The sequence below is a fragment of the Aythya ferina genome, assembly GCF_964211825.1.
Source record: "Aythya ferina genome assembly, chromosome: 2".
In the NCBI taxonomy this organism is placed as follows: Eukaryota; Metazoa; Chordata; class Aves; order Anseriformes; family Anatidae; genus Aythya; species Aythya ferina.
Window position 1 is genome coordinate 133,119,578 of NC_140297.1, and position 17,050 is coordinate 133,136,627.

Sequence of the window (17,050 nt, forward strand, 5' to 3'; positions counted from 1 at the left end):
CTGCCCCTTCCATATTTTGTATTATCAGATTCCTTTCTGTTGTATTGTTTTCTTCCACAAGCTATTAAATATAGTGGAAGGTATTTTATATTTAGATTGGCCACAGGGACTGAGTAAATGCTTTTGCTTATTTAACCATGTGCTCATTGTGGGCATGTTCTGTGCTCCGTCCGGTAAAGCCCTTTGCATGAAATCACCCACGGGAAATAGCCCTAAGCATGGTGGAACCTGGAAAGCTTAGCTTTGAGCAGGGGAATTCTTGAATTACATCCTGCTGGCATATTTACTTCTGTGTGTCCCCTTACAGTCAGCCATTCCTCGCTGTCATGCTGGCCTTTGGAGACTGCTGGAAATCGGCATACTGAGGTGGAACAGCACTTTGGTTGTTCTAGTTATGCCAATGTATTGGACACACTAGCCATTGTTGGTGGGGTCCAAAGCTTGACAAAGTAAGTCACTTTTCCATGCATCATTCTCCTGTGCACGCTTTCTATGCCCTGGATAAAGCCATGGCTCTGAGCCATTTTCCAAACTCTGTTTATTTCTCCTTTCCTTACCAAATAAAGTGTCTGATCTCAGGTGATGTATCTCCATAAGTGAAATGAGCTTGATTATGCCTTTGGTTGGTCTGGCAGAAGCAAACATTGCATCTGAACTGCAAGTCCCTCAGAAAGTGTTCCATTGCTATAGCATATTAATTAGTACTGGTCCTTCTGTTTCAGTCTCATTTAGGAGACAAAATCATCTTTTGGATGAACAGTATCTGCTTGCCTAGGTATTGAACAGGGCTACTATGTTCCATTTATTCAGACAAACTTTTGAAGTAAACTGTGGTCCTGTGGTTGGGTATCAGCTTCAGACGAGTGTTTCTACATCTACTGTGTGGGGTAAATTCTTTCACTTCTGGTCACACAACATCCCACTGTATTTTTCTTCAGTTACAGGAAGGTGTGATGCAGGTACTTTTCTACTTTGCATACGTGATTTTATTACTGTAACAGAAAACAAAGATTTCTGGTTTATATGCACTGGGATTGGATTCTACTTTTTGATATTGTATTTACGGATACAGCAGGGATAGGGAACTCTCTCTCAGCTATCTTTCCAAGCTAAAACATCAGTGGCATTCTTTAACAAAATCACTTTCCATGCTATGTCACTTGCTTTTTATTTGATTAAGGCCTCCCATCGTATGTGCTGTGTTCCTGCACCATTCTATAAAGACACTTTAAGAGAAGCCAAATTTAGTATTTATTCAGCCTTCCCTTACACTTCATCTTGAAGTCTCCTATCAATGCTCAGATCACTTCTACCTTTAAGAACAAAATCAGAATACTTGGAACAAACACAGTTTTGTTTCTGCAAGCAAAATCACAGATAGTGACTTTACTAATATTTTTTAGTCTGAACCACTAATGCTGATGCTGAAATCCGCCATTTGCTTCAGTCAGTTTGATTCAATTCACTAGTCTTTTCATCTTACTTTTTCTTCTCTGATTTCTTAAATCTTTATCTTTCTGATGAAATAGATGTCAACTTGCTATGTCGTACAGTGCTACCACTGAGTACTAATGCATGCAGATATGTTCAGGAATAAGCATGACCTGATGAAAACATAGAGTAAGAGACTATTGGATTCCCTGCTCTTTTGTACTCACAGGTAAATAAATTCAGTGAGATTTTAAGAAGTGCTTAAGAGATGTAGGACTACTTTTACAGTTGCCATCCTTAAATATTTCATACCTCGATATTCCACCTGAAAAATGGGTATAATATAATTCCTTTTCAGAAGATACTGTGAAGATTCATTCATTAGTGGTACACTCTTGTACTGCTGGTGCAGTATACATATTGCAGCTGGGTTCACAGAAATCATGATATTTTTCATTAATTATATAGGTTGATTTTGTAGTTTCACCTTTGCTATTTCAGATGTCTGATGGCTCTCTAGACATGTAAGAAAAGAAAAGAAAAAAAAAGAAAAGAAACAAATTACTGAAATTACTGCAATGCAGCTTTGAATGCACTAGGAACACTGTTCTTATATGTTTAAAATTGTGGGCTTCTCTTGATTATAATGGCTTTTCTGTGACAGATGCATTTACTTTCTGGAGAAAATGATGTTATTCAAGTTAGATGATAATGAATTTCTGAGCCAATATCAGAAAAGAAAGATGAATATGAAGGTAAATCCTAAGGGATGCTAAGAGCATTTTATTGTGATTACCATTTAATGTAGATAAAGCTACTACAAATTCTTCTTGCTCTACGTTTGATGATGAAACCTAAAGGAAAAGAATAATAGCACCACAATGTCAATGAAACAATGTGATATGACTCAGTGTCTGGGGCTGACTCCAAGTACCTACGTTGCTGATCCTAGCATTTGTCACTTACTTGTGTAAGTCAGTGCCTTACATGTGGAGAAGGTGACAAAAAGCGACTCCTGTGTGTGCAACAGGTCCAGCTCACTGGAAGATGTAAATATGAAGACTTTTGCTGTCATCATGGTACTCCTTAATAGAGAAGATTGTGCAAAATGTCATGAAGAACAATGAAATGGAACACTAGGTAAAGCACTGACTTGTACTTTTTAGTGTGTAATACAAATCATGGCTCCAAAAAGCACTCCTTGTATATCTGAAGTTGATTAAAAGTCTCACTGAGCCATCAATAAACAAGCCTACTAAACCTGTCTCTTTATACAGGAAGAAAATAAGCTGTTCCAATTAGAATTTCATGAGCTCACAAATGTTTCTCTCTAGGAAGATAAGGTAGAAACCATTTGAAAAGGATTAATATCTAAGCTTTCTGAATTAAAATTGCAACAGGTGTCAATTTTACATGCCTGTCCCTGCAAACAAATGTGTCATGATCCATTTGATTGATGACAGAGTAAAAGATTATATTTTCTTTCGTTTCAGAGTTCTTTTTTTTTTTTTTTGAAATTGAAAAGATATAATATTTCATCCCATTGTTTCTAAATCAGTTCCTAGTATTTTCTTATTTCTGTCTAAGAAAAATAGAGAAACTACACTTTTTAAAGGACACTTTGGTTATGAGCACATCATTGTATCTTTAAAGGTGCTGATAGGTACACTTCTTATAATACTGTATAAGCTTCTAAGATTTCACAAGTTTTAATCTTCTCTAAAGATACATAGAGAGTATATAAAGGTCTACATGAATCTTCTCAGAAGCAGATTCCTAAGAGAAGAGATCTTGTCCTACCTTCCTCTCAAACAGGGGATATCAACTTATGATTAACCTCAGAGCAAGAAGAATTTACTAATTAAGTTTAAATAAATCATTGTAGTTACCCTGAACAAGTCCAAATTTAGCTATTTAGTAACCCAGCAATGTAAGTAAGTTATATGTGGAGACCTTATCCTCTAGGTGGTTGTGGGATGTAAAATATGACCAAATTAACTTTATGTTCTGTATAATGTAGCTTCTCAAGTGCTTCCCTGTACCTCACCAATACAAGGGTTTTACAATTTTTGCCATCTCTAAGCTGATTTTTTTTATGTTCATTCTACTTTCCAGTGCTGATGGGCACATGCTGCATTTGGGCAACCTCCCTGAAACTATGTTGGAAATCTCCGTGGTGTGCAACACCTCTTGGCAGACCCCCAAACATTTAGCTTGAGATATTATTTAGCTTGAGGTATGCAGTTTGAGATAGTATTTAGCAGGAGACTGATATGGTTGCGGTACTGCTAACACAGAGTGACAAAGTCATGGGAGATTGTAGTCAAGGTGGCATTTGAAAGAAAACCTTTGAGCATTCAACAAAAATGTAGGGAGAAAAGCAACTATCACCATAAAGATCACTAACTCTCCATCATCTGAAAAACAGCTGTTTTCCTGACCAAAATATAGATTGCCAAGTTGCCTAATGTGGCAAATGCTTGCTTTCATTTAGAGGCTGAAATACGCAGCCTCGATTCTGATTTGTCCCAATGCTTAGTGATAGTCTATGAGATAATCAGGCTGAATTTCAGCCCGTTAGGCCTCACCAATGCTCCTTGTTGCCAGTGTTAGCAGAGGGTAATAGCTGTGGAGAATGGAGGATTGGCCTTTGAGTGTGCACCTTTCTATAGAATCATAGAATCACAGAATCATTAAGGTTGGAAAAGACCTCCAACATCACTTGGTCCAACTATCCCCCTACTACCAATGTCACCCACTAAATCATGTCCCTAAGCACCATGTCCAACCTTTCGTTGAACACCCCCAGGGACAGTGACTCCACCACCTCCCTGAGCAACCTGTTCCAATATTTGACTACTCTTTCTGAGAAGTGTCTTCTAATTTCCAACCTAATTTGCCTCTAATTTCCTACCTTTTAGTAGGCCCTGCATGCCTGAGCCACCCGTGGGCTCAGCAGCCAGCAAACGCATGGTCTTGCACCCTGCCTGGTGTAAGGCTCCCTGTGTACATGAGAATCAAACGGACAAAATCAAACTCGAATTTGACCAAACTGTAAGGAATAGGTTTATTTTGCAGCTGACAAAGGCTAGCTTTGCATAATGACACGGCTTTTCTCCGACTATGATACATCCCTTCAGGCATATAATTGCATCTTTTGGGGTTGTTAATACGGGAGCATGTGTGAAAACAGTTTGAGAGGAAGCCCTGAGGTGTGCCCACGCCGGCAGCTCGCCCAAGCCCACATCAGCGGCTTCCCACCCCAGCCCCACCGCCCGCCGCTGTCTCCCCCCGTCAGGGCGATGCATCCCCCTCAGGTCTGGCGGAGCGGTGCGCGCTGTGCACCGGAGTCCCAGAGGACTCGCTGGGCGCCGCCGCCATCCCTCTGCCTTGCGAAGGGGGACGAAAATCGCGTTTAAACCCCTGCTTGTGGATGGGTTCGGGGACGAAGGACACAGCCCCGGGTACCGCCGAGTCAGCGCCGCTCTCCCCGCACCGCCCCCAGCCCAGCCCAGTCCTGCCCGTCTCGGAGGGGGCGTGGGGGCCATGAAGCCGCTGCCGTCTATAAAAAGACCCCGGGGAGGGCGAGACGGGACCACCGTGCCGCCAGCGCCGCTGGGGGAGGCGAGGCATAGGACAGACAGCGACACCATGGCACAGTCTGTGTGGGGTTACGACAGCGACAACGGTGAGAGGGGGAGCGGGGTCTCCCTCGGGTTGAAATGCCCGGGGGGAGCCCAGAGGGCAGCCCCGGGGCTGGGGGTCATCGCTCTGCTGAGAGCCGGGGTCTGGCTGGGAGGTGTTGGTGACCTGCCCTTGCGTTTCCACCCAGGACCCGAGCGCTGGCATGAAAACTACCCGATGGCCAAAGGAGACAAGCAGTCGCCCATCGAAATCAACAGTAAAGATGTGCGGCATGACTCTTCACTGGCGCCTTGGCATGCCAGTTACGACCCCGGAGCAGCCAAAACCATCCTGAACAACGGGCGGACCTGCAGAGTTGTCTTTGATGACAGTTTTGATAGATCAGGTCAGCTTTTGTTTTGGCTTTTGGGGGTTGTCAGGAGTTAAAGCTTACATTGTGCTTGAAATCAAAACACATCCCACTGTAGCTAGCCCACACGGAGGAAGTTATTTGGGTAGGTGAGATGTGGTCCAGAGTTTATTTCAGTGCACCCTGCCTTTTTTAGGTTGAGCACAGGTTGGGCAGGGAGGCTACAGCTGCATGGACACCCCTGTCACACAGTGGAGAAGGGAGACTGAGTAGCAGCCAGGTATTACGGCTAGTACTTCCCAAAAGTAACTTTCTACATGGACACCAAGTCCTCAGGTGTTGTGTCAAATGAGTGAATTTTATCCAGGAAGGTTTAATATGCTGTCGTAGACACTTCATAAGCACAAAACTTGCATGTTGTCACAGGCATTGATCTAGATTTTGTCAGTTTGCTTCACATCCTCAGCAGATAGGTTAGCCTGTTAGTCTGTTTAGCCATGTGGCTATTTCAGATTTGAATATTTTTGAATATATTTGAACGCTTGGACACTACGGTTATTCTTTCCAGGGAAGGTATCCAATCCACACTCATTTTGTGTCTTAGGTATAACAGGGAAACTTCTACATGCTTGTCCTGGCTATTTTTTCTAATTCTGCAGATATCTCTTCTACTTATATTGACATTACATCACAAAAATCAGCCTTTGAATCTACAACTTTTCTTGGCAAAAGTTACCTACATCGTTTTGGTATGAGCAGCTACCCAAAACTGAGGTTTTACTGACTTTTCCAGGTTGGAGAAATGGATGTAGTCAAATCACAAATGCTGTTACCATTTCCCATAAGAATTTGTAAAGATGTAAAGACTTACTTCCTTGAATGCCAAAGGAAGCAACCAATTAAAAACAACTTGTTACAGCACCTCTCGCTGCATAGGACATTTTTTTTGTCTTTTCTTGATGGTCATGGTCATACTTGTTTCAACAGTGACAGTCATTCAAGCTATGTGAACTAGAGTAGTATTACCTGAAAACAAGCATGGCAATGTTATTTTTAATAGAACAAAGCAGGTAAACAGAGCCCAAAGCCTGAAATGCCTGCTTAAGCAAAATGCCAAAGATGGAATTTTTAACTGTGTAAACAGCAGAACTACAACTGTATGTTCAAAAGGGAAAAAAATTCTACAATTAAATGAAAATCCTGACAGTTATCATTACTGCATATTCATGCAGTAATATTCAGTACATATTCTGCAGCACCTATAAAGTGCTGCAGAAGCATTACACCTACATTAAGTATGCTGCATGCAGACTACATAGCTTAATAATTGCGACTATCTACTTTGAGTGGTAATCCCAAAACTGTTCAGCAAGTTCTGGAAATGTTTAGATTCTTTTGACTCAACCTTTGACATCTGATAATGATTCTTTTCCCTCTGCTTTGTAGAAGTCACTTCAGAAAAGCCATGAAATGGCTTTGCTATTTAGTTGAGAGATCAGTCTTGCATCTCAAGTTAAATTTTTCAAAACTGGATTCCAGAGGTGTATTAGCTTATGGTTCTGAATACAAACAGGCATCAGCAGTTAAAGTTAAAAGTAAATTCACATACCATATAATGTGAAAACATCTCAAGAGTATGCAATATTGATATTGAATTCCTTTTAACAAGAAGGAAAACAATCTAATTAATGGAAAACCGTAACTTTCCTTTTTTTATTTTTATTTTTTGCATCAGCTTTGATGGCATTTTTATTGTGATTCTGTTCTTAGGAAGCTGTATAATTAATGATATACATCAATGGTATATTGAAAGGTTAAAATCACTCCTGTGTATTCTGATGAGCTCATTGTTTCCTTCGACTCCTCCATTTACAGTTATAGCTACGTGTTACTGTTTCACATCTCAGAGATAGAATCTAAACTATTTAGGACAAGTACCATCTCTTTATGTTTTTGTGCTTTAATACCAATTACTGCTGCTTCTATATAGAAGCCTTAGAAAAATAATAAATTACACTTCTGTTTTAACATGGAATTCTTGTCCACAAGCACTGCATAAAATCAATCCCATGACTTAAAAGCATATAAAGAATTAAATTGATTATGAACCTTTCTGGATGGATCTGATGTGTCTTCTTTGCAGATTCCTGAAGGCAGAAATCTTTAGAAAGAGGCTGCTCAAGAAGGTGTCTGCCCAGGGAATTGTGTTGGAGATAGACCCTGATACGGTCAAGACAGGTGTAGCCCTTCCTGTAAATCATTTTCCCTCCCCAGTATGTCTCTTGCTTCTTTGGACACACAATGTGAACTCCCTGCTCTCAATTTTCTGCAGGCTGCTGCGTAGTAGATTTGCCTGTTGGAATAAAATACAATGTTTAACAGCTCTAAAGAACCACAGGAAAAAGAATTTCAGAAACATTTTTTTTTGGTCTAATCTCATGGAAAAATCTTTTAAGTTAGAAAGGTTTCTGTTTATGCTGGAGATACCTGGACCGTTATGGAGTGCCGTTTCCAAGTGCTACACAGTATTTGATTTCTCAGAAGTGCCATTAGTAAGAAACCACTGAAAAATGAGTTTCTAACTCTGATACTGATTTAGCTTGTAAATGTAGGTTGAACACAAATTCAGCTCTTAAAGGAAAGTTCGTTCCTTGTGCAAACTGCTGTGTAAAAGGGCAAGCAAATACTATCAAGAATTTGGGCCGCAGAGTCTATGCCATTTTTCCTATATTCAAAAGTAAAACAAGAATAAAGTGATATATCTTCTACTGAGGGCTCTATACAGTATTGATTTAGTTAGGATAATCTACTTATACATTAAACTCAAAAAAGTAAGAGGAAGGCATGCCTAAAACCTGAGGCAGTGCTTTGTTTCTGCCTCTCTGCCCTCTGTCAATGGCTATGACAGATACCAACTTAAAAGAGAAACTGCAAAATTAAACCTTCTGTTATGTGTTTAGCACGTCTTTTATCTGTAGGTATTCCAAAACACGTGATATCAAGAATTAATTTGACACCATTGGGTTCAAGAGGTTTTAAATATGTTAACTTTGAACTTCAAAGCTATTGTTAGAAGTTCAAACTTGAATGCTATTTAAGCAAGGTCTTCTGGCACTGCAGTTGTGAACTGCATTATCAGCTTTCTGTGTAAGGAAACACGTCTCATTCCTGCCTTAGGTAATGAATGAAAAAATACATTTGAGAGCTTATCCTCTAGGCTGTCCCTGCTGAAAAAAAAGTCCCCAAACCTAACAAGAAGAACAGGAGTGGTGTTTTGAGAGTCAGGGTTTATGCAAATTGCTGATGTGTGGTAAGCATTATGTGCCTAGGAACATTTTTTCTTTTTAGAAGCACCCAACCATGCTGTAACCATAGTTTGCTTACAGACTAGTTTGTAGGCTGGCATTGATGCAGACTATCAATTGCAGTGCTGAGAGGTGGGCCGCTCACAGGAGCATACAGGCTGCGCCAGCTGCACTTGCACTGGGGTTCCTCTGATGACCATGGCTCTGAGCATGTTATAGATGGGGTGAAATATGCAGCAGAGGTAGGACTGAGTTTTAACAGTAGTGTTCAATACTAACTGGAATTTGGTTGTGCATCTGAACAGATTAACCATTCTCGCTTTTACAAGCATTTATTTTTTCTCTAAAATCTCTTTATTTTTTTCTCTAAACTCTGTCTGTGAAACTTGTAAATATTCATCACTGTGCAGTGGAATATGCTGCATCAGACAACAAACATATCTTTGCAAATACTAACATGAAACTTGCCTCATTGAATGAGTTTTTGCTGTATTTGTAGAACGTTTTAAAAATCCTTGAGGCAAAGTGATGTATTATTTCCAAATAGAAAGCTCTGTTTTCTGCTGATGCTTTGTTGGCTGTTAATAATTTGTGGCATAACTTGAATTACTAATTTAGTTTCATGAAGCATTATGAGTAGAAAAAAGTGTTTTACAACTGTAAATAACCTATATCCTTGAGGTGCAGAGCTTACAGGGGTTCTGCCCACCCATCATATGAGAAAATTCTGGTAGATATTTTACAGGGTCAGGATGCACATACATTGCAGAACTGACTGTGGGTGATGTTTTTTTTTTTTTTTTTTTTTTTTTTTTTTTTTTTTTTCCTCACATTCTTTAGGCACAGCCAAATTGCATTAGTATTCTACTTTCTGTGACTGACTACAGACAAATTCTGCTTCCTCAAGCTACTTTTTGGTTAGTTCAAGCACAGACTTCTTACTCTGCCTTTTTTTTTTTTTTTTTTTCAGTATTTGGGTATTTATAGACAAGAGAAGAATGCCTGGAATGCATGACATTTTGCCAAAATGTGGCCAAAGATAACATGGCTACTCTACTGTTATCCTTAGCAATTATATCTTTATTCATAAGGGAAAAGAAACAGCATTACACAAGTTTGTATTCAGGAAAAGTTATTTTGTTGTTATTTAAAAAATAAAATAGTTTAAAAAAGAAGTTAAGAATTTGCATTCAAAATATTCACCAGACTCCTATTGTTTTGTATGGTACCATGGTCCAGACACTGCTTATTTTGAGACACTGCAGCACTTCTAGCTATTTACAGGATATTTTTCTGGAAGGAGATAGAAAACTTAAAATATATCCTGAAAATAAGCATTGTTGAAAGCAGAAATATGAAGGAACCCCCAGGTTACAATCTCTACTCCTCTCCAGTATGATGTGCAGAGAACTGTAAGAAATAAAAAACAATAACAAATGTACTAGATAAAACCCAGTGTAAATCCCAGAGCTGATTATCTGCATAACCTGAAAATCTACTTGAGTGAAGTGCATGTCAGTAGGTGCTATATGCACTGCATGTGTGCATGTCACATGCTTGGGTTGAACTGTGTATAGCTGAATTGTCTGATGAATTTTTAAAAGACGTGTGGTAAACTCCATTTTCTTTCCTTTATGCTTCAATCATATCTAAAGTGTTGTATATAGAAAGTGTGAGCACGTGGAAGCGTGGGAACATGAACTGGAGATACTTATGTGTAGTTTCCTTTTTCATGTCCATTCCTTTACTTGCTGTCTAGTGGAAATTTCTTAATATAATGTAAGAGATTGGAAGACTGCACCATTGGCAATTTCTCGCATTTATAACTGAAATTTTATTGATTTTTAGTTACACATGGTACACTGGAATCCAAAACATGGCAATTTTGCTGGAGCTTTGAAACAACCTGATGGTGTGGCTGTTGTGGGCATTTTTCTGAAAGTAAGTGGCAAACATTCAGTTTTCATATATTTTCTGTATTTACCATATTTTACCTTTATTTTTCCCTATACTATATCATTTTACAGGAAAACAGTCAAAGTGATGCACAGACTGAAGTCACATATGTCCTTGGGCCCTATGTCAGCTCTGTGCTGTGATGTGTACTGAGTGAGAAGGACTCTCTGTATAGGAGTGTTTCCTCCTGCCCTTTATCTACTAACAGGTATTATTATATCTACCTGTCAGCAGGATTATGTTGACTGATTCACTCCCTTGATCTCTTGATGATCCCTACATGAGCTGAGAATCAAAGAGAGTTCAAGAAACCTACTCCAAAAGACTAAATACTTGTAAGAACTGACAGTAAAAGGAGCTCACTGAACATCTTAACCTTGAAATAAAGCAGGTTAATAAAAATATTACAATACTGATATTTTGCAATTGATCTTTTTATAGACAGAAATCAATCCTCGTGTCAAACCTGTATGTGCACTTACATGCAAACAAACAAGTAGGATAAATTATGCAAACTTCAGATATGTTGTTCTCATTGTACCCACAGGTGTGATCTCCAGGTTGAGCACAGTGTCAGAGAATATGTCCCCTTTTATTGCCTAATCAATGCTAATTTGCATTCATACAAATGTAGCAAGTGGATATAATTAATTTTGCCACAGTGCCCTTGGACAGACTAAATCCAATGCCATTTTAATTCTGTTATACCGTGAACCAGCCTGGCCTTTTTTCTTGTAGTTATTTTAAACTGATAGTGATAGAATTTCAGCACCTGTACAGATTCTCCCCTATGACTATGTAGAATCTCAGTGGTTTGGAAGGGACCTAAAAGATCATATAGTTCCAACCCCCCTGACATGAGCAGGGACACATTCTGCTAGACAATGTCCTTTGATTATTTTTCCTTTGTCATCTTTTTTCATCTATTCTGGATTAAAATTTTGTCTTGTAAAGCACAACTTACAAAGTATAACATTATGTTCCTATTGACCATGCTAAGGTCAGCTAAAAAGTCTACAAAAGAAAGTAGTATCACTCTGTCTTCGTTGGCCTTTCATTTTTTTCTTGCTCTTTGACATGAGTCATTGTTCTGCTCTGGGTTTGTCTTGTTTCATGACTGGATTTTGAGTATTGCTAGAACAGAGATTGAATTATCTCCTGAATAGTGGAATTTAATCTTTTTGGTAAAAAAAACGTAATTAAAAACATGTTTTATGCATACTGTCTTTACTCTCAGATGCAGAGCCATGTCAAAGCTTTTGGTGGTGCTGAATGTCATGAACACAAGCAATAGAGTGATTCCAGAGCTTTAGGGGTTCATGACATTATTCTCATCATATGTCTTACATCAGGTCTGATCTGACTGCATATGTGCTGCAGGATATTCTGTGTCTGTGAGAGCCCTGTATCTTCATTACCAGCACTTTCCTGAGTGCCCATACATCTCACAGAAATTGTGGGTTGCTTCCAAACCAGGAGCCAAGGGCTGGACCCTGCAGGGTCTAGATGACACTGCATGTACAGTTTGTTGCTCAGACAGTGGGAGCTGTCTTGTGGAGTCTTACAGCACACTTTTGAATTACAAAGCCAGTTTTCTGTTAGCATCAGAGTCTTCTATTCTGGACATTGTTTTAACAGACATAGTTTTGTGCCAGTCTGATTTGGATGCTCTGAGGGTGTTGTCCGTAGGTTCATGCCCGGTGGGCCCTGCCAATAAGCACACAGAGTTGGAATCCACATGGACGCCTTTTTAATTAAATAATTAAACTTGGGACTGCAAAGGTACTGCTGCCTAACTTGATGGATGTGATATACATCTACATACTGTGGAGCATGATAAAAATATACAATACTTGTGCTTTGCATTACAGGTTGGAAAAACTCCCAAACCAGAAATGAAGAGAATTCTTGAAGAAATAGATAACATTAAAACCAAGGTATCAAAACTTGCTCTCTCTCACTCTCTTTTTTTTTTTTTTTTTGTGATAAAATGTAGTTGAAAAGCATCAGGAGTAGAAATTAGAAGTTGAGATTCATTCTTTTTGGCATCATTCTGGTACCTAACATTAGCACTGGAGGTGATAGAGTGGACTGTGAAGCAGGACACTTCTTTTTTTTTATCGAAGTAAGCATCTAACTTTTCACTTCTGTAATTATTCATGCTGAGGATGATATTTTGTCAGTCCTTGCATGCATAGCTGATAATCTTATTGGCACTGCTGTGTGTAAATAAGCTAGTGTACAAACACCAAGAAGAAATTAAAAGCTTTTTGAATTTGAGGCCAGAGGACAAAATGCTTATCTAAGGACATAAGTCCATACCTATTACATACATTAAACTGCAGAAGGGAGTTTATTTGCAGAGAATTATGATGCTACTTCTTAACATCATTATTTAACATAAACTTATCTCCTAGGCCTACCTTACCATTCCACTTCATGAAAAGCCTTATGATTCTATCTAATGATGCTAAAACTCATTTTTATGTATGATATTGAACATATCACCAGATCACTAGGACTCGATTTTACAAAGTTTATAAACATTTTCTTGCAAATTTAGCAGAATTTCTTTCATTTACTTTAAGTATATATTAAAACATGTAAGTTTGTAAATACTTACTGCCATTGATGTGAAGGTCTGAGTCTAAAATCTGTTATCTCCTCACTCAGTCTTGTTAATTTTAATGTTTCAACCTTAGCTTAGCTTTTCTTAGCTTTCATTACATTTCATTTCTTTCTGCTGAGGGAATTGAAGATCAATTTTATGCCACCTACTTTGTCAATGATATCAATCTTAATATAGTTTGAGCTTCCTCTTGTAACCCTTTTGTCCCTTTTTTGCCATTTACATGCAGAAGAGCTTTGCTACAGTTGAAAAAAGTTTATAAATTGCCCTTTGAAACACTGTGTCTCATATAATTATGACTAGGTGGTAGTGATAACCACCCCATTACATCATATTCAGGACTGCCTTGTGGGCAGAATTTATGACTTCTAACTACAAAACAGAAAAAATAGAAGAAATCTGATTTCCTACAGATACTGTTTGTTTTGGTTCTGGGAAAAGCAGAGAAAGATAGGCCATGTGCAATCATACAGATCTTGTATTTTATTTCTTAAACTTTCTGTTCCTGTCATAACATACATTTAACCAAGACTGTTATTTTTCAGGACAGATTAATGGATGGTATCATCAGTGTATTTATCTCACGTGCAGTCTCAGTCACTGTGATGCATTACAGAAAGAGTAGCTTTTTGGCCTGTATTTTTTGTACTGTATTTACTGAAAAAGCACAGTTTTGTTTGAAGCTATTTGCAAACTCATTTTCAGAATTTACAGAATAATTTTGTCAGGAAGACGTTTGGAATCTTGATGCTATTCCTTCTGGTGGTATTTTGTGCAAGGATGTGTGGAAAAGGTTTCAGTTCCTCCCGTTACACTTTGTAGGGTAGTTCTCTGTTTCTGTCTACAGAAGATTCTCTATTAGAAGAGCAGCAATTTGGAAGAACAGATTTTGCTTTCCAGAATTGCTTCCTAAATACCAGTAGAGAACTAAACTTTCTTGTTTAGTTCTTGGTCACCTGCAGGGGAGACAAGAAAATCTTATTACACTGCTGTTGAGATACTCAAGTATGCCCTTTAGTAGAAAAGAAAACAGGAAATGTTGTCTGGTGTCTGCTGTTCTTCCTTGTCTGGTGATGCTCACCTTTAGTAAAAAGGCATTCAAGGTCCTGTACCCTTCCAGGGAGTATTTCAGTTTCTTGCTTTGTGTAACAGTGCCAATAAAAAGATTAAAAGTGTCACCATAGCAATGTAAGTAGAGAACAGTTTCAGGGGAAGAAAGATGCAGATTTAAATTCCTTGAGATAGAGAAGAAGAATGAATCGTAGATAAACACTTGGCCACTGTTCTATTGGATAAAAAATGGTACCAGAACCTACAGTGCCCTAACTTTTATCCCAAATGACCCCAAATAAAACAAATTTTGATAATCAGTAATTAGTTTTGAGGGCACGGGGAATAGAAAAATATAGAAATGAATTTGCTTTGGTCCTGTACAATTCAGGCTGCAATTTCTCTTAATTTATTAATGGAGTCAAAATTTCAGTTACTAATTTCAGGGCAGATACTTAACGAGACAAAAAGGAGGTTGATCTCTTGCATTAATCTTGATATTTAACTACTTCCCCTATAACATTGATGCTGGTGTCTTTCATGCTGTATATGCCTAGAATTACTTAATTGATTTTTCATGGTTTTTTTTTTTTGTTTGTTTGTTTGTTTTGTTTTGTTTTGTTTTGTTTTAAGGGGAAAGAGGCTCCTTTTCAGCACTTTGATCCATCAATTCTTTTCCCCAAATCTCGGGACTACTGGACCTACCATGGTTCATTCACAACACCCCCCTGTGAGGAGTGTATCACTTGGATTCTCTTGAGGGAGCCCATTGAAGTCAGCCCTGACCAGGTAAACTCCAGCTAGTTCTGCTACTCCTTTAACAGTTCTCAACAGTTGTGCACCATGTCAGTGTAATAATTTGCAAGCCATATTTTACCTTGCATGTTTTGATAAAGAGAGCTTTAGCCGAAGGCTGTGAGAAATTGGCTTCAAAAAGAGTTAAGCTGAATTGAACTGCAGAGCTGGCCTTGAGAATTGGGCTGTCTTCCTAGACATGATCTGGAATAGCTTCAGCAGGAGTGTTTGTGGGATCCTGAAGACCAGTGCAGGCAGAATTGCCCCAGAGGCACAAAAGTTGGTCCTCTCAGCAGGCTCAGTTCATTCTTTGTACTTCAGTATCTAGTGGCAAGTAAGAGTAATGTCTAGCAGGTTTAATAAACTATTGGTCCAGGAAAACTACTGACGTCCTAAAAATTGTAAGTGAGAAGAACCAAACTAGCTAGAACCTGTAAATCCTAATGATAATACAAATTAATGTATTGGTTGTACAATCAAATTCCTCATCTGTCTCAGTGTTTGTTCTAGGCATCAAGGTGCTGTTTCCAGATGAATTTACGTGGCCACCTTTTATTTTTCTTCCTTGCAGATGGCAAAGCTCCGTAGCCTTTCCAAGAATGGTGAGAACGAAGCCATGAACCCACTGGTTGATAACTGGCGCCCACCTCAGCCTGTGAAGGGCAGGGTGGTGAGAGCCTCGTTCAAGTAAAGCTCTGTGGAGCCTGAGTTGAGAAAAGCCCTGCATTCTAAAGCATAGTTAGTTTTTGCTCTCTACTGCTTTTCCTCTGGATCAAGATCTGTGTTTCTCAGCTTAACGTTCTGAGTGGTAAAACTGAATCTGATTTTTAAAGCAGAAGATACTCTATGCAATCACTAACCTTATGGAGGAAATGTGAGACACATGTATTCCTCGACCACAAATGTTTTAGCATTTATGATAGTGTCACTTCTGTCATGTGGTCTTGGAAGAAAAATGGGCTCAGTCCCAATATTTAAAATGAATTTCAAAGGAAATGTAGTAAAGGCAGAAAAATGAACCAGTAGCTCAGGAAAGCAGGAATAACAATGGGTCAAACAGTGCATGAGCAGGAGCTAAAATGCCTGCTCCTACAGCATCTTTAATAGATATCTTCCTCAGATGTCCCATAGAATAAACTCCTCTTTAACATACCACATTTTTCTTTTCCTCTCTTGTTCATAGTTTGTTGTCCAGGATTCTGGGGATACAATCAGGCATGTTTGGCTTTTGTGTGTGAAGACAAAAAGACATACCTTGCTGTCATTGCAGCATTTGCTGTCTTTGCCATGTCCTGCAGCTGCCCATTGATCTTTCCTTGATTCACTGCTACTGTTACTTCACCCATCCAGCCCTAGAGCATTGCTGGTATCAGGTTGCCTTGTATTTAGTACAGCAGCTTTAGGATTGCTGGGGGGTGAAGTGCCTTCCTCCTGCTGCTCTACTGTTACCTCTCAGGATGATGGATTTTATCTTTGATCCTCTGCCCATTTTTTTTTTTTTTTGGCATCTTAGTCTACATATTAATGATTTCACCTATTAGGGATTTTGTTGCATATGGAGAGGGTCTTTGCTGATGACTCATGTCATTTGCCTTCCCTGCTACTAAAAAAATCCAGATTAAGTCTCCTAAGTGTTTGTTTACTGTGACTCTGCATAGTTGGAGGCTCTAAGTGAAGTCTCTTTAGCACTGTCACTTTCTAGGGAGGCAGTTCAGATGGCACATACGATCTGAGCAAAGAATGACTGTCAGACAGAAACATCTTCTTCTGTCCTTCACAATGCTAAAATGCTATCGTTTTGGCATGCTCCCCAAACAGTGTAACACAAATACCACCTAGGTTAATCCCACATGCAGAATATGTGAGTAAATATCTTAATATTCACCATTG

At 38.9% G+C, this 17,050-nt stretch overlaps 1 protein-coding gene across 1 annotated transcript; it reads left to right on the forward strand.

The window, feature by feature from the left end:
- Nucleotides 1-5,004: 5,004 nt before the first annotated feature.
- Nucleotides 5,005-16,317, forward strand: LOC311432149 (carbonic anhydrase 3-like). The gene is made up of 7 exons (XM_084510347.1): nucleotides 5,005-5,119; nucleotides 5,264-5,461; nucleotides 8,854-8,972; nucleotides 10,579-10,671; nucleotides 12,558-12,623; nucleotides 14,999-15,154; nucleotides 15,732-16,317. The coding sequence occupies exons 1-7, from the start codon at nucleotides 5,083-5,085 to the stop codon at nucleotides 15,849-15,851; spliced, it is 789 nt and encodes a 262-aa protein (XP_084366473.1). The 5' UTR covers nucleotides 5,005-5,082; the 3' UTR covers nucleotides 15,852-16,317.
- Nucleotides 16,318-17,050: the final 733 nt, after the last annotated feature.